Source organism: Sapajus apella, unplaced genomic scaffold (assembly GCF_009761245.1).
Source record: "Sapajus apella isolate SASKATOON/1434 unplaced genomic scaffold, GSC_monkey_1.0 scaffold2, whole genome shotgun sequence".
In the NCBI taxonomy this organism is placed as follows: Eukaryota; Metazoa; Chordata; class Mammalia; order Primates; family Cebidae; genus Sapajus; species Sapajus apella.
Window position 1 is genome coordinate 78,830,150 of NW_022436942.1, and position 17,159 is coordinate 78,847,308.

A 17,159-nucleotide genomic window follows, 5' to 3' on the forward strand; every position below is an offset into this window, starting at 1 on the left:
AACTCCTGACCTCAGGTGATCCACCCACCTAGGTCTCCCAAAGTGCTGGGATTACAGGTGTGAGCCACAGCGGCTGGCTTTTCTCAAAGTTTAAGCTTTTAATGTATTTAAGCAAGAGCAATTGGTTGGTCCTAGGAATAAGTGTACTGACCATGGGAGGGCCTTATGTTGCTGGGAGAGAGAATAGGGCCCCTCTTGTCCGACAGTGTTCAGGGCAGTGGATAGACCAATCTGTAAGTGTTCAGCTCTAGTTAGAAAGGTGAGAGAAGTCTATTACCTAGGGAATATCGGGAAAAGGTTTGCACCCTCATGCTGTCTCTTGTTGATGTGTCTTGGATTCTAACTGCATACTCCCAGGTCATAGTGTCTACTGGCAGGAATGTAAAGGCTGAGCTGATTAAATTTTATCTTTTTCTTGGAGATTTTTCATCCATATAAAACTAGTCCCTGACAGTACCTACCCTTGAGAGCCAGCCAGCCTTTGTGAAAAGCACAGCATTTCAAAAGCAAAGACTTTTCTTATGGTAGGAGTAGATTCTACCATGACTCCTAGTGTTACTATAACCATGAAGCTTTTACCTCTCCCTGTACGGGTCACTGATGTCATAGGCGACATTGTTGGCTTTATAAGAACATGGGAGAGTTGAAGGTTGGATCAAGGCTTGCTTTTCTTTGAGGGGATGGTTCGTAATTTTCCAGACCCGACTCAGGGCTCACTCATCTCTCTTGTTAAGAGAACGCTCCTTGGAACGTGACGAATATAATCAGGTCTCTGGTTCCCTTTCAGACTTTCTGCTGACCCCTCTGTCACCCACTGCCAGTCAGGGCAGTCCCTCATTCTGCGTTGGGAGTCTGGAAGAAGACTCTCCCTTCCCTTCCTTTGCCCAGGTAAATCATTCAATTGTGAAGCAGCCCAAGGGTATTTAACATGAACTCTGCTGCTTATTATTATGGGAACTTTCTCCAGGGATTGTTACCTCTCATTCTAATACGGCTGGATAAATTGAGTCATCTGATGGGTAGGAGGGAAATTCACTGGCTGTTGGAGCTTTAGGCAGCATGGAGTTGGCTGAGGGCAGATTATGTCATGGATGGCCCCTCTGTTGGAAAAGGAGAGACTTAACAGGCCAATGTTGCACTGACTCTAATACATGGGAGGCTTCTTAAGAGGAAAGCTCATGGATTTAATCCTCAGATGTTACTGTAGGACGTACCCAGGAAAGAGACCAAGAATAACTGAGGGCAAGTCAGAGTTTAGAATATTTAAAAAATCATTTGATACTTGTGTACTGGATACTGTTGTAGGGGCTGGGGATACACCTTCAATTTTAACTGGTGTCTGGTTCTAGGACCTCTGATTCAGGTGACATTTATCTGTTACATAAAATAAGCTATTTCTCTTCACTTTGAGAGGGGAAGAGTGTCCTGGTTATACTGTAACTAGCCAGAGCAGCTGCGTGGGGGTACGATAGGCTAGTGAGGCTTGCTGTGAAACCACTTTATTAATCTCCAAGATAATAAGCTAATACTCAGTATTCAGATAACGGAGGAAGATGAGGAAGACCAATGGACAGCCTGACATGGGCCCTTGTCTGTAATACAATAAGAAGTCTGTATTAACTTTGAGGCTAGTGTAGAGTCATTATCTTGACAGCTCTTTAGAGTAGATGATATGGATGTTTCTCATGTAATTATAGCAGTTCGTACTGAGAAATAAGCAAGAATTGAACTTTGGTAAGGAGGGTCCTAAAGTCAAAGATCATGAAATAATTGTGGGGGCGAGATGGGAAGGGAGTGGGGGGATCCTGAAAATTAACTGCTGGACTTCAGAGGTGATCAGTCAGTGGCTCCCAGGAGTTATGCCAAATACTTAAGTTTTTTTTTTTTAACTAGTCTTTACTGCTATTGCTTTTTTCCTTTCAACTTTATTTTCAAAAACTTCACACTTAGAGTTGAAAGAATAATACTGTTCATAATAATATAGGATATTCTCCTATATAACCACAATGATCACATTAGAGAAATTCCACTGCTACAATAATACCTAATACAGTGTGCATATTTTTCTTTCCCCATTTGTCTCAATGTCCTTTATTTTCAACTCGGCAGAATCCCATTACTCACTGCATTTAGTTGTCAAGTCTCTTTAGTCTCCTTTGAGTTATTAACCATTCCTTTGCTCATATCCCCCTTTTTTTTTTTCCCCTTCCATGGCCAGTTGTTTTATAGAATATCCTACAGATTAGACTTGTGTGATTTCTCATGAGTGGATTCGGGTTAAATATTTAAACACTTTGGTAAGAATAAAATGTAGGTGACATATTTTGGTTACCTTATAAGAGTAAAATGATTCACCTGTCAAACTATTTATTCGGATGCTGTCTTGGTCCATTTGTGTAGCTATAAAGGATTGTCTGAGGCTGGGTCATTTATTTTTAAAAAAAGGTTTATTTGGCTCATGACTCTGCTGGCTGGAAGACTGGGCATCTGGTGAGTGCCTCAGGCTGCTTCCACTCATGGTACAAGAAGTGAAGGGAACCCTGCTTGTGAAGAGATCACATGGCAAGAGAGGAAGCAAGGAGGGGAGGAGGTTTCAGGCTCTTTTAAACCATGTTCCTGTGCCCAGTTTTCAAAATAGCCTTCAGCCAAGCTATTGAAGCAGCCTTCATGAAACGGGACACACCAGCTACTTCAGATCCCCTCTCTGGTAAGGGCAGAAGCTGGAGTGCCCAGGGTTGTGAAACATACTGCACATGTCCTGTCATTCCTGCTTGGATCCAGCGGCAGACATCACTCGTCACCTCTTTCAAGAACGAATGGGATAATAGTCCTTTTATCCCTTGGTGGTGGGGAGGGCATTCATTTGTTCATGAGGGGTCCACCCCCATGTCCCAAACACCTCCCATTAGGTCCCCACTTCCAAAATTGGGGATCGGATTTTTTTTTTTTGAGACGGAGTTTCACTCTTACTGCCCGGGCTGGAGTACAATGGCACGATCTCAGCTCACCACAACCTCTGCCTCCCAGGTTCAAGCAATTTTCCTGCCTCAGCCTCCCAAGTAGCTGCGATTATAGGCATGCGCCACCAAGCCCAGCTAATTTTTATATTTTTTTTTAGTAGAGATGGGGTTTTGCCATGTTGGTCTGGCTGATCTCGAACTCCCGACCTCAGGTGATCTGCCTGCCTTGACCTCCCAAAGTGCTGGGATTACAGGCATGAGCCACCGTGCCTGGCTGGGGATCAGATTTTAACATGAGGCTTGGAGGGGTCAAATATCTAAGCCATAGCAGACCCAAACTCCTAGAGACCAAGGGAGAAGTTCACCAAAGGGGAACATAATGAAGAAAGGTAATTTAATGAAATCAGCATCTGCCAACGCAAACTCATCTTAAGTAATAGATTCCTTACTTTGGAATATGTGATTTAAGGACAAGGCATCCGTGCTTGAACCCCATAGGGTTTGTCTCTTGATATTTTTCCAGGAGTGAAATGTTCCCTGTCTTTTAAGTTACATGGCATTTGGGGCATTTAAGTTACATTTGCAGTTGGGGCTCATAGTGGTCTTCAACAGTTACTTGGCCTTGGCCAGGTGGGATGAAAATTACTCAGGTGCATGAGGATTGTTCTGATTTTATTGTCTTCCCGGGAATATTACTGGCCTATGGTTGGATCTGAAAGTTAATGATTAAGGAGCTATTGGAAAAGCAGACTAAAAAGTAGTGAGAGCTGTTGAAGCAGTGTCAGGAGAGAGTTTTACTTTTCATGGCTGTAGGCAACTTAAGTTCAATAGCCATGTAGTTCAAAACTGGAGAGTACTAGTTCGGGCACGGTGGCTCACGCCTATAATCCCGGCACTTTGGGAGGCCGAGGCAGGTGGATTACCTGAGATCAAGAGTTCAGGACCAGCCTGACCAACATGGTGAAACCCCGTCTCTACTAAAAAGTACAAAAATTGCCGGGCGCGGTGGCTCAAGCCTGTAATCCCAGCACTTTGGGAGGCCGAAGCAGGTGGATCACGAGGTCAAGAGATCGAGACCATCCTGGTCAACATGGTGAAACCCTGTCTCTACTAAAAATACAAAACATTAGCTGGGCATGGTGGCGCGTGCCTGTAATCCCAGCTACTCAGGAGGTTGAGGCAGGAGAATTGCCTGAACCCGGGAGGCGGAGGTTGCGGTGAGCTGAGATCGCGCCGTTGCACTCCAGCCTGGGTAACAAGAGTGAAACTCCGTCTCAAAAAAAAAAAAAAAAAGTACAAAAATTAGCCGGTCGTGGTGGTGGGCCCTGTGATCCCAGCTACTCGGGAGGCTGAGACAGAATTGTTTGAACCTGGGAGGCAGAGGTTGCAGTGAGCTGAGATCGCGCGATTGTACTCCAGCCTGGGCGACAAGAACAAAAGTCCATCACAAAAAAACCAAAACAAGCAAAAAACCAACTGGAGGGTGCTACCCACTGCTTACTCTGACAGACTGATGTTTTTAGGGGTCCCACGAAGGGCAGAAAAACTTTTACCACATAGTTGGGATTCCCAACTTGAGAGTCTGAGTAAGAATCTCGTGTGCCTTTTATGTGGTGTTCTTTACCCATTTCCCAAGGAACAAAACAGCTTATGGTTTACTACCTTGTGGGTTTCACTGCCATTTCCATTAGTCAGAATATAGAGGACATGACTAGAACAGTGTGTTAAGGAGAGAAGTGCCTGGAAAATCTTTTCAAAGGTGACAGTTGGCTCTGTGCCTCTCCAATCAGTGTCAAGGTAGGTCTGGAAAAGAAGTTGGACTAGCTACCTAAATTCTTTTCCCCCACTTCTTTCCCACTTTGGCAGATGCTGAGGGTTGGAAAAGCAAAAGCAGATGTGTGGCCCAAAACTGCTCCAAAGAAAGGTGAGGATGACCCACTTGTGAAGGGGGAGTTTGGTTCATTTCCATAAAAGGCTGTTTCTAGAAAGGAGTTGTTTCTAGAGTTTTAACCCTGGTATTTTTTAGATGAGAACAGCTTAGTTCCTCCTGCTCCTGTGGACAGCGACGGGGAGAGTGATAACTCAGACCGTGTTCCTGTGCCCAGTTTTCAAAATTCCTTTAGCCAAGCTATTGAAGCAGCCTTCATGAAACTGGACACACCAGCTACTTCAGATCCCCTTTCTGGTAAGGGCAGAGGCTGGAGTGCCCAGGGTTGTCAGACACACTGCACACGTCCTGTTATTCCTGCCTGGATTCAGTGGCAGACATAACTAATTAGGCACTCTTCCTTCTGAACCCTTTGGCACAATCTAGTGTCATTTAAATAGTACTCCATTTGGTATGTCAGATAGGACCTATTTGTCACCCCAGATTAATTCATGAGGCCCAAAAGTGAAATTCTGAGGAACTTTTCCAAGGTACAGTGGGGTGTACAACCTGTATCCTTTAGAATCTTGAGTTGGTACAGGGTAGCCAATTAGGAGAATTAACTCTCAAAGCCTGTTATACTCTGTTTGTGACTTAGATAAGAATCACATATGAGAAGCTCAGCACCTCTCTCAGTGCTGTGTGCCTTGCACCGTGCTAATTTTATCCTCCCAACAACCACATTAAATGGGTTTACCTCACATTACAGATGGGGAAACGGGTCCAGGGAGGTAAAAGTGACTTGTTCAAAAACACCCACTTAGTGTATACCAAGACTGGTATTAGAGTCTAGGCAGTCTAATTCCAGAGCCTCCACTCTCCCAGTAATGAAAATTGGCCAGGGGACAAGGGATGGCATTTTAAGTTAAGCAACCTCTCTTTCTGTGTCTCCCTTTAGAAGAGAAAGGAGGAAAGAAAAGAAAAAAGCAGAAACAGAAGCTCCTGTTCAGCACCTCAATCGTCCACACCAAGTGACACTACTGGCCCAGGCTACCTTCTCCATCTGTTTTTTTTTTTTTTTTTTTTTTTAAACCCCATGCTTTTGTTTGGCTGCTGTAATTTTTAAGTATTTGAGTTTGATCAGATTAGCTCTGGGGGGGAGGGGGTTTCCACAATGTGAGGGGGAACCAAGAAAATTTTAAATACAGTGTATTTTCCAGCTTCCTGTCTTTACACCAAAATAAAGTATTGACACTCACAAGAGATTTCTTCCTGCCAAGGTTTTTAGTTTGTTGTGAGTGTAGTCTTTTTGAACCATGTGTAATTAATTTTTCTCAACCTAAAATAAGATTGAGTCCCTTCGACATGCATTAGGCTGTCCAGCCCAGAATGGCACAGCACTGCTCTGCTGTAGCATTGTGTCAGGGCTTCCTGGGCTCAGCACCTCTCTCTTTTAAAAACAGTTGAATCCTTACTATTTAGTTCTCCTTGAAAGCAGAGTGGGAATAAAATGGATTTAGGACACCCAGTTTGAATTGCAGTTTATTTTTCTTCTGACACATGGCCAGGCTGTGGTGCCAGCTTAATGAGGTAGGTTGTCCTTGGCACTTGCATGTGTGAAAGGAGAGTTTTGCCTCTTCTTGAGCATGGCTTGCATTGGCAAGGAAAGCTGTAACTCATGAAGGAAGCCCTGAGACCTGCTACCCCTAAGATTGAGCTTGTTTTCAGTGACAGTGGCTTGAGTCGTAGGAACAGGAGTCTGTACAGCTGGATAAAAGCAGGGCCGTCTGAAGCCATAGCATTGCTGTCTCCCTCTGATCTAGAGCAGTTTTCTTATGCCTTGATTTGAGCTAATTTTCATGTGAACTCTTGCTGCTTAATAAAGTGACCTCTAGGTATATTAGACTGCGACGGCAAATGGTTGCAATAAATCACCTGCACAAGCAATGTGACCTTTTTGTTTTGTTAAGTTCATCACAGGTAAGCCAGATAAGTTATTTCTTGAATAGGTTAACATGATAGTTACCAGGATATCGTGGGCCGTCTTTTCTGGTGTCAGGTTTAAATGGTTTCAGAGCTGGGCTTAGCTTTAATCTGCCATTTTAAAAGAAATCCTTTCAGGAAATTTCCTGGGTGGATCAGGGTGTTCTGGCCTCAAGATGAGGCGGGCGGATCACGAGGGGAGATCAAGACCATCCTGGCGAATGTGGTGAAACCCCATCTCTACCAAAAAATACAAAAATTAGCTGGGCATGGTGGCAGGTGCCTGTAATCCCAGCCACTCAGGAGACTGAGGCAGAATAGCTTGAATCAGGGAGTCGGAGGTTGCAGTAAGCTAAGATCGTACCACTGCACTCCAGCCTGGTAACAGAGTGAGAGTGATACTCTGGCTAAAAAAAAAAAAAAAAAAATGAGGGAGGCATGTTGAATGAAGCCAGTCACCAGTATTTCTGTTAAATGTGTGTAAGTACTTTCAGTGTAATCCATTGTATTATGGAGAGGACAGATCTTAGAGATGTCCGTGGGTAGTAGACCAAACCTGGATCACAATCTCTCACCGTTCCTGCTTCCTAGTGAGTGTGGCAGTCTCACTTGTCTTCAGGTATAAGGCAATAAAGAGCAGAACTACAAAAAAACTACTTTAAGTTCTTTAAGTGGGCGCCCGCTACATGGCCGTGCAATAATGATGTCAGGTGAGGCCAGCTCTCCCACCCCAACTGCAAAAGTTGCATATTTAAAGTTACCTGATTAAGTACTGGCAAGGAATCTGGTACCTAAGACCCTGAGGTTCTGTGCTGAGACTGGCTGTAGCTCTCTGCTAGTTTAGTTGCTGTGTCTCAACTAAAATTTCTATTTCAAATGACTTGCCTTGCTTAGGGCTCATCTTGGGGGCTGGGGGTACAAAACCTCAAGTAGAAGGCTAAGTATTGAAAATCTAGGCCAGGTGCAGTAGCTCACACTGTCAATCCCAGCACTTTGGGAGGCCAAGGCAGGCCAATCACTTGAGGACAGGCGTTCCAACAGCAGCCTGCCCAATATGGCAAAACCCCGTGTCTACTAAAAATACAAAAATTAGCCAGGTGTGGTGGTACGTGTCTGTAATCCCAGCTACTTGGGAGGCTGAGATGGGAGAATCGCTTGAATCCAGGAGGCGGAGGTTATAGTGGGCCGAGATTGCACCACTGCACTCCAGCCTGGGCAATAGGGCAAGACTGTTTTAAAAAAAAATTTTAACTAGTACCACATAGGGAGTCAGTCTTCCCACCAAGGCTAGGGATAGAGAGGGAATAGAGACTTGGCCAAGCATGGACTCCATAAGCTCTTTTTGTAACATAAGTATGCTAGTTACCACGGAAACCAGATACATTTATTAAACCTACTCTTAGCCAAGCAATTAGATACAAAGATGTCTATACAGAGTTCACAACCTACAGCACTTAACCAGGGAATGCTCGGTAAAGGCAACTTCAGTTTAACTGACTACTCCATTTCAAGTGGGTAACGTGTCCTCTGGTTGCAGCTATCTAGTTAGGAAAACTAGAAGATGCTGTTGCTACCCAGAATGTTCTGTTCAAGTGAGCTTGAAACTAGAGCACAGTGTAGCCTGCTGTATGGTGAGTAGAGGTTCACTCCATTGTTTCGGCAGCCTCCTCACTTGACTCTTCCTCCTCCTCTAGTAAGCAGCTTCTTGTCACAGACTTCTGGATAGCTTCCCGCTCTCCTGGAGAAGGCAGATAACAGATGAAAGATGACTTTGGGAGTGATTTCTTTGGCTCAAGGTCTGTCACTGCTCAGTGGGCCCTGGGCTAGTGTTGCTTACCTTCATCAGTGCAGTTCTGCAACAAGATCAACAGCTGTTTCCTGTTGTACTGAATTAGGAACTTCTGACATGTTCTTATTGTACCTGGCATATGAGTTATTGTGGTCAACAGCTTGTGAAAGGTCTCGACTTTATAAAGAGGTAGGGGAAGAGTGTCTTGTTAGTGGGACAGGAAGAAGACCCACCCAACAGTTTAGACTCAACTCTGAACGTGTCACCTATTGAAAATCAGTAGCCATGTGGTAACATTCCACTCCTACCTCCCACATGTAACGTGTTGAAAAAGCATGGGTAACGATGTCCTTTGTTCTCCAAGTACGTGATGAAGGGAAGAGCTGACCACACAAGCTGATAGAATTCTTTTCTGCATCGAAGTAGCACTATTCCAGTATAGGCATTGAGGTATCGAACTAGAACGGGGAAAACAATCGTTTTGGAAAACTTTTGCCAGGTGTGTTGGCTCATGTCATGCCTATAATCCCAGCACTTTGGGAGGCTAAGGTGGGCGGATCACTTGAAGTCAGGAGTTCGGGACCAGCCAGGCCAACATGATGAAGCCCTGTCTCTACTAAATACAAAAATTAGCCAGACATGGTGGGGTGCACGCCTGTAATTCCCTACTCAGGAGGCTCAGGTATGAGAATTGCTTGAACTGGGGAGGTGAAGCCAGCAATGAGCTGTGATCTCACCACTGCACTCCAGCCTTGGTGAAACGAGACTCTGTCTCCAAAAAAAAAAAAGGGGGAAACTTTGGAGTCGCAGGAGCATATTAAAAACCTTGGAGTAACAGAACCTACTATGTGCTCAATGTATGTTGCAGGCAAGTGGCATGTAGGATGTATCAGCGAGTAAAAACAGGAGAAAAGCCAAAACACCCACTGTGTTGCATACCACTCAGAACTGGTGAACGAATTTAGAATTTAAAATGCTTTCTAATTCACTAACTAGTTAATTCAATAAATAGGAGCAGGTAGGAGGCGATCCATTTTTATTTAGGAAAAAAACTACAAAACTCTTGCCTGAAAAACAGGCTGTTTTGCTGCAATTGGGCTCTAATTCTTGTAGCAGTCAGCTTAGTCTCACCTGATTTAGGGGATTTAAGCCTATCTTCGAAGTAAAAGAGGGAACTAATTTAAGTGGTGTGGAAGGGCCCCTCTTTGTTGCAGCTCATCCTATATTTACATATATAAACAATCATGTGTTCTGCACTCTGCCAACTATTTAAGGGCTTTCCCAGGGGTACTTTTGACAATTTTTTTTTTCCATGTGACGTTAATGTAATCGGTCATACAGCTCTTACTAGCAACTATACACTGCTTCCCTCATTTAATTCTCTATCAAATTCAATTACAACAAATTACAGATGTCAAACAGGTAAAAAGAGGCCTTTAGTTCAAGGTCTCACTGCCTTCGGGCCCCTCCTTTTAGCTCTCTGCTAACTTCGGACTTGTCTGGATCAAGTCTCGCTCGGGGTCCCAGGCGCTTAAAGAGATACCTTACAAAAAGCAGTTGCACGGGGGCTGGGCCACTCCAGCAGTGGCTCGTGCCCCTTCTTTCTTCCTCCGGCGCCTGCCCCTTCCACGTCCCGCCATCCTCCCGGGTTCCCCCAGCGCCCTCGCACCCGCGAAGCCAATGGAGCAGGCGGCTGCGCCGAAAGTCCCGTGCATCCGGGCGATCGTGTCCCGTACGAGGCTGCTCAGAACTCGGTCATCGAGGCTCAGGCGGCAGCGGGGGTCGTCCGACACCAATTCGCAGAGCAGATACCTGAGGCAGGCGAGAGGAAGGTGGGCGCTTGCGAGGCCGCGAGGTCCTGCCAAGACACTGGGTGGGTCTGGAAGGAAGAGCTTACCTGTGCTTGAATCGCACCATGGCTGCCTCCGCGCCCTCCGGCCCGAGGTGCCAACCGGATGTGGGTTCCGCCCGCTGCCAATGGGAAGCTTGCTTCCTCAGCCTTTCAGCCATTCAGAGAAGGAGGCAGGACATGAGGGCGGAGCTAGAAAGTTGAGAAGCCGAGCTCTGTCAGTCTCCCTCAAGACCCGCCTCGTCTCTGAAAGCGCGCATGCGTACTGCGGAGGACCCGGACTAGTTTGAGGGCTGAACTCCAGGTATGAATCGTCTTGCAGCTGTGGTGGTTGGTTCTGCTGCACTCCGGAGTTTACAGTAGCGTGTACTGTATTGTAAATATAGGATGCAGCCGCTTTTCTTGGGGCCCTGGAAACCTTGCAGCACAGTTATGTATGCGAGTATATTTTCTCTCCAAGGTGAACGGTGGAGCTTTTGAGGGCAAGACCCTGCACCTCAACAGCCCAGGGACTGACAAACGGGAAATCGGACCCTTATTTTCAGGTTAGAGCTCAGTTTAATTCTTCCATACAGCTAAATATGGTAGTGTTGTTTGCGCCTTTCAACAATCTTAGGGAGGCGAGTGTGCTGTCTCGTTTTTGGTTTACAGAAACAATACGTGGTCATTGTATTTTCCATTTCTTTTTTCCTTTTTTTTTTTTTTTAACAGAAAAGCACCAAGAAGCAAATAAATTATAATCCCAGCACTGAGAGAGAATAACTGTTGTCGTGTCACGTGTTTTCTTCTATCATTTTCTCCCTGCGCCAGCGGTTCTTAAAGTGTAGTCTGGGGACCACAGAGATTTCCTAAACTCACTCAGTTTAGGAGTCCCCGAAGTCAGAATTACGTTCATAATAATACTAAGATGTTACTTGCCTTTTTCACTCTCTCAGAATGAACAGTCAAGTTTTCCGGAGACTGCTTGACGTGATGACATCATTGCTCTAACAGCTAATGGAATTGTATAATGTTTTCTAAACATTTCTCAGCTTTAGTAAATATGACCCACAAAAATAAAAGCTCTTTGGGATCCACAGTAACACGTGTAAAGGGGTCCTGAGACAGAGAAAACAGTTTGAGCACTATGACGTCTGTTAAATTATGTTTTTTATTTTCAAGTTTTTTTTTTTAATGTCTCATTGGGGTATTACATGAAGTACATATTCTTTTTTTCTCTCGCTCTCGAGAAGGAGCCTTGCTCTGTCACCCAGGCGGGAGTCCAATGGCGGGATCTCAGCTCACTGCAACCTCCATCTCCTGAGTTCAAGCGATTCTCCAGTCTCAGCCTCCTGAATAGCTGGGATTACAGGCGCGTGTCACCATGCCTGGCTAATATTTTGTATTTTTAGTGGAGACGGAGTTTCACCATGTTTGCCAGGCTGGTCTCGAACTCCTGACCTCATGATCCGCCCGCCTCTACCTCCCAAAGTGCTGGGATTACAAGTGTGAGCCACCAAGCCCGGCCTAAAGTACATATTCTTAAGTGTACATCTCAGTGAATTTTTACATATAGATAGACTTGCGTCACCACCTCCAAGATTAAAATAAAGAGCATTTTCAGTATCTCAGAAGGTTCCCCAAGTCCTCTTCCAGTCAAATCCCTTACTGCTGTTAGCCACTATTGGCCACTTCTACCCTGCTAGATTAGTTTTGCCTGTTCTTAAACTTTATATAAATATCCTCCAGCATGTTTTCTTTTGTGTCTGACTTCTTTTGCTAAATATGATTGTAAGATTGATTTCTGTTTGGGTATATTTTCATGTCAACTGTCCAGCTACAATACTGTTTTTTTCAGCAGTGCAGTATTACATTGTTTGGACATATCACTGTTAAGTTGGTCAGTATCCCCTTGGTGGAGGTTCACATTACCTCCAGGTTTCCTTGTTATACCCAATACTTTGATGTATGGCTTTATAGCTTAGTCTTTATTTATGCCTATCCCTGATTATCTGTGGGAACTGTCGTGGCCTTGCTGGTCCTGTGAGATCTGTAATGGAGGCAGCTTTCACAATTGATTTTTGCAAGTCTGGAATGAGTTCCGAATTTTCCCATCTCCCACTCTTCTTGGCCACCTTAAAGGAGGATTGTTGGGGAATGTAGGGAAGGGAAGAATAGGGGGAGGGAGTCCCGTGGACCTGCCGAGGGACCAGTGACAATGACAGCACTCCCCACCCAAGAACAACCTTTCTCCAGAAACAGTGTCTGCGGCGTCCTCCTTTGGCCAACAGGGGGTGCCAGAGACCCGCAGTGCGCGGAGAGAGCAGGACACCCCCAACCCCTCGGAGCGCTTCACCCCTCATAGAAATTTCACCCCTAACACTTCCCCAGCCTTCATCTCAACTGCAGTGCCTCGCTTATTTTATAAATGCAGTTGCGGCTCAGACCAAAGCCTCCTATCCAGTAAGAAGCAGGATCAGAATTCGAACCCCAAAGCCAGCTGACTCCAGAGTCCTTGCTCCGGTCGACACAGCTGGTGCCCTCCTGTGCAGGGTTTCACTCGTCCACTTAGTGTAATAAGATGGAGAGATGACAGATGGAGGTTCGATTTCCTACTCCGTCACTTACCTGCCTGGCCACGTGTGTCAGGAGGGTTAATTCACGTCTCAGATCTGTTTCCTCATCTGTCCAATGGGATAACAATGGTTCCTCCCTCCTGGGTGGATATGAAATTTAAGCGGGGTCACGTGGACAAGATGCCTGGCACAGCGAGTGCATAGTAAGCCCCCTCACTTTTTGTTTTTTGAGGCTGAGTCTCACTCTTGTCACCCAGGCTGGAGTGTAATGGCGCGATCTCGGCTCACCGCAACCTCCGCCTCCTGGGTTCAAGAGGCTCACCTGCCTCAGTCTCCCAAGTAGCTGGGATGGATTACAGGCATGTGCCACTATGCCCGGGTAGTTTTTGTATTTTTGGTAGAGACGGAGTTTCACCATGTTGGCCACGCTGGTCCCGAACTCCTGACCTCAGGTGATCCAACGCTTCGGCCTCCCAAAGGCGTGAGCCACCGCGCTCGGCGGGTAAACCCACTTCTCTCCCACAGGCACAGCCCCGGGAGGAAGCACTTTGCCGCTGCCCGAGGCCTCCCAGTCTCGGACCAGGCCCAGCCCCTTCTGGGCTCTGAGGGTACAGGCGCCGGCAGTCGCCGGGCGGGCTGGCGCGTTGGCGGCGCGGCGGGCTCCCGGCGGTAATCAGCCCGCGCCGGCTCGGGCTGCGCCAGCCGCTAATTGCACATCTCCTAAGGAGGCCGGCGGCTGTTTGCAATCACCCGGGTCCCCGCTGCGGGGCGCGGGAGGCCGCGGGGGAATCCGCCTGCGGAGGCGTGGAGGGTTGGCCTACACCCCCCACCCACCCCTGTACCGGTGATCCGCTGGGCGTTGACGGGGGTGCGCCCCGGCCGTACCCGGCTGGGGAATGCCGGCTGCGCAGGGCCAGCGGCGGGGGCTCACTCTCCAGCCCCTCCTCGGTTCTCTCCCGAGCCGGGCCGCAGAGCCTTTATCCTCCCCATCTCACAGGTGAGACCCCTCTGAGAGTCTCACCGGTGAGGCTCTGAGAGGTGAATATCACCAGCTGCGACACCACAACTCACCCAGGTGCACAATAGAGCCCAATCCACGCCTGTCTGACCCCAGCCTGTGCCCTTCGCCGAGTCAGATTCCCCCGGATCAATGGGGTGGTCGCTGTTGTCATTACTGTCAGTCCTCCTGGGACTTCTCACAGACTAGATTCTAACCAGATTGCATGATCTGATAAATGGGGGAGCCGGTTGGGCTTGGGAAACCCCTCTAGGGCTCCTCCCCTCCTTCCCATCTGAGGGGTCCCACTCCCAATTTGCCCTTTTGGCTCACACACAAAAGTATTTTTAGCTCTCGCAAAAGCTTCAGAATTTACTCTGGTTTGCGGCCAGCCTGGGCAACATAGTGAGACCCCATCTCTACAAATAATTTTAAAACTAGCCAGGCATGTTGGTGTGTACCCGTAGTTCCAGCTGAGGCAGGAGTTTGAGGCTTCAGTGAGCTGTGATCAGACCACTGCCCTCCAGCCTGGGTGACAGAGCAAGATCTTGTCTCAAAACAAAACAAACCTTGAAAATATGACTCACACAACCCATTTCACGGACTGGGAAATCTGGAAATTAGGAGGTGGCTGGGGCAACTGCTAAAATGCTCTTGTTCAATGCTGGGGGTAGGAGGCTACATGTGTATATCTTGTTCCCAGGGTCTTCTGGGGTGGGATCCAGGGATCCTGGCTTTTGGGACAAGATCTCACTCTGTCCCACAGGCTTGAGGGCAGTTGTGCCATCTTGGCTCACTGCAACCTCCATCTCCTCGGTTCAAGCAATTCTCCTGCCTCAGCCTCCTGAGTAGCTGGGACTATGGGTGCGCACCACCACACCTGGCTACTTTTTGTGTTTTTAGTAGAGACAGAGTTTTGCCATGTTGGCCGGGCTGGTTTTTGAACTCCTGGCCTGACGTGATCTGCCTGCTTTGGCCTCCCAAAGTGCTGGGATTACAGCCGTGGGCCACCATGCCCTGCCAGGATAACTGTCTTTATTCATCTGTGTCTCCTGGATGATGATTTATTGGGCTCTCACTGTGTGCCAGCCACTGTCCTTTCTGTGTTTGATTCATTGAGTCCTCACATCAACCTCATGAAAGTAGGTCCCATTATCCTTTGAGACACAAGGAGGAAAATGACTTGCCTACACATTTACCTGACACAGTAAATTTGGGTCGACATCTGTCTTACCCAAAAACCCGTGCTCTGAACCCCTTGTAGTCTACTCTGTATTCTGGGATCTAGAAGGATGTTGAGGAAGGAGGGCCCCACTGGGGTACCATTCTGAGTTGACCTTGGCATCCAGGGGGTCCCTATCAGAGCCCAGATGCTGCTGTGGATGGTGGCAAAGGCAAACTGTACCTGCTCCAGCATTTTGTTAAGCAGCCGCTGCTCTTTAGGGCGACCTGCTCCTCTAATCCTATCAACCAATTTTCTGTAAAACCATTATGGGGACAATCTAGATGAAATTAAACCCTCTATCTGCTTAGCCAGGGGCTTGGGGAAGCACTGCATCCTTCCAGGTTGCTGGGACAGATACAGCCCTCCCTTGACTTCAGATGAAACATTGCATCTCGCTCCTCCTTCGTCCTTGCTGCCTGCCCGGTGGACCTCTTTCCCAGTCCCTGCTTGCTGTGAGAATTCGCTCATCCAAAAATTAATTGAAATTACAAGGGCACTACTGTTTGACCCAGCAATTTCTCCACTAGCAGTTTCTCCCACAGAGCTTCTTGCACTTGTGCCAAATGACAGGTGAACAAGGATGTGTCTTGCTTGCAGCATCGTTGGTAATAGCAAAAGGCTACCTCAATGTCTATCAGAAAGGATCCACTGTATGTGCGTGTTTATTGGACAACTATGGGCCAGGGAGTGTTTATTCTTAACACTGCCTAAGCCGGGTGCAGTGGCTCATGCCTGTAATTCCAGCACTTTGGGAGGCCGAAGTGGTCGGATCACTTGAGATCAGGAGTTCAAGATCAGCCTGGCCAACACAGTGAAACCCCATCTTTAATAAAAATACAAAAAATTAGCTGGACATGGTAGCATTTGCCTGTAACCCCAACTACTCGGGAGGCTGAGGCAGGAGAATCACCTGAACCCAGCAGGCAGAGGTTGCAGTGAGCCAAGATTTTGTCAGTGCACTCCAGCCTGGGCGACAGAGCAAAAAACTGATAAATAATAAATAAATAAATGCCAAATAAATAAACACTGTTTAGATTGGCTAAGCCTCACAACTACCCTATAAAGTAAGTACTTAGTTTTTATTAACCCCATTTACAGACAAGGAAAGTGAGGCGCAGGAAGAACAAACTGTTGGCCTAAGCTTCACATAGCTTGTCCACAGCAGGGCCAGCATTTGGATCAGGCAGTCCATGTTCTTATCCACTGTCCTATATGGCTTCTCTGCCTTTATTTGCATGGAAAATTTCCAAAGGGTGACCCAAGAAGCTGTTGATGGTGGTTACCTCTGGGGAGAGGAATTCAGGTGTGAAGTAAGAGCAGAACCTCAGTTTTTTACCATATCCTCTTTTATCCCGCCATATGTTTGTGTGCTGAATGTTTATGTTCCCTCAAATTCATATGCTAAAATCCTCACCTTTAACATGATAGCATTAGCAGGCGGGGCCTTTGGGAGGTGATTAGGTCATGAGAGTTGAACCCTCATGAATAGGATTAGTGCCCTTATAAAAGGGACCCCAGGCTGGGCGCAGTGGCCCACAACTGTAATCCCAGCACTTTGGGAGGCTGAGGTGAGTGGATCACGAGGTCAAGAGAATGAGATCAGCCTGGCCAACATGGTGAAACCCCATCTCTACTAAAAATACAAAAATAGGCCGGGCGCGGTGGCTCAAGCCTGTAATCCCAGCACTTTGGGAGGCCGAGGCGGGTGGATCACGAGGTCAAGAGATCGAGACCATCCTGGTCAACTAGGTGAAACCCCGTCTCTACTAAAAATACAAAAAATTAGCTGGGCATGGTGGTGCGTGCCTGCAATCCCAGCTACTCAGGAGGCTGGGGCAGGAGAATTGCCTGAACCCAGGAGGCGGAGGTTGCGGTGAGCCGAGATCGCGCCATTGCACTCCAGCCTGGGTAACAAGAGTGAAACTCCGTCTCAA

At 47.1% G+C, this 17,159-nt stretch overlaps 2 protein-coding genes and 1 long non-coding RNA gene across 10 annotated transcripts in view; 2 read left to right on the forward strand and 1 right to left on the reverse strand.

Moving 5' to 3' along the window:
• The window catches only part of RNF10 (ring finger protein 10), a 45,473-nt gene extending 38,699 nt beyond the window's left edge, over positions 1 to 6,774 (forward strand). For 3 of the 6 annotated variants that reach the window (XM_032241818.1, XM_032241834.1, XM_032241826.1), the window contains 4 exons: positions 788 to 888; positions 4,827 to 4,884; positions 4,987 to 5,145; positions 5,786 to 6,774. In XM_032241818.1, coding sequence (XP_032097709.1) covers positions 788 to 888; positions 4,827 to 4,884; positions 4,987 to 5,145; positions 5,786 to 5,862 — 395 coding nt within the window. In that variant the 3' untranslated portion in view covers positions 5,863 to 6,774. Of the gene's footprint in view, positions 1 to 787; positions 889 to 4,826; positions 4,885 to 4,962; positions 5,146 to 5,785 lie in introns of those variants that run through there. The other 3 variants (XR_004257792.1, XM_032241840.1, XM_032241849.1) reach the window with 3 other exon arrangements.
• Positions 6,775 to 8,172: 1,398 nt separating this feature from the next.
• POP5 (POP5 homolog, ribonuclease P/MRP subunit) lies at positions 8,173 to 10,586 on the reverse strand. Of its 3 annotated transcripts, none has more exons than XM_032241903.1 (5): positions 10,497 to 10,586; positions 10,269 to 10,411; positions 8,908 to 9,057; positions 8,648 to 8,731; positions 8,173 to 8,548 (listed from the first exon to the last, which is right to left on the reverse strand). In XM_032241903.1, the coding sequence occupies exons 1-5, from the start codon at positions 10,514 to 10,516 to the stop codon at positions 8,454 to 8,456; spliced, it is 492 nt and encodes a 163-aa protein (XP_032097794.1). In that variant the 5' UTR covers positions 10,517 to 10,586; the 3' UTR covers positions 8,173 to 8,453. The 3 variants fall into 3 exon arrangements, 2 of the variants coding, with proteins under 2 accessions (XP_032097794.1, XP_032097787.1); XM_032241896.1 differs by having other exon boundaries at positions 8,648 to 8,776; XR_004257808.1 differs by lacking the exon at positions 10,269 to 10,411 and having other exon boundaries at positions 8,648 to 9,057; positions 10,497 to 10,568.
• LOC116525762 overlaps positions 10,408 to 17,159 on the forward strand; it is a 21,941-nt gene continuing 15,189 nt past the window's right edge. Inside the window, exon 1 of the long non-coding RNA XR_004257809.1 lies at positions 10,408 to 10,993. This is a non-coding gene — a long non-coding RNA (uncharacterized LOC116525762). The remainder of the gene's footprint in view (positions 10,994 to 17,159) is intronic.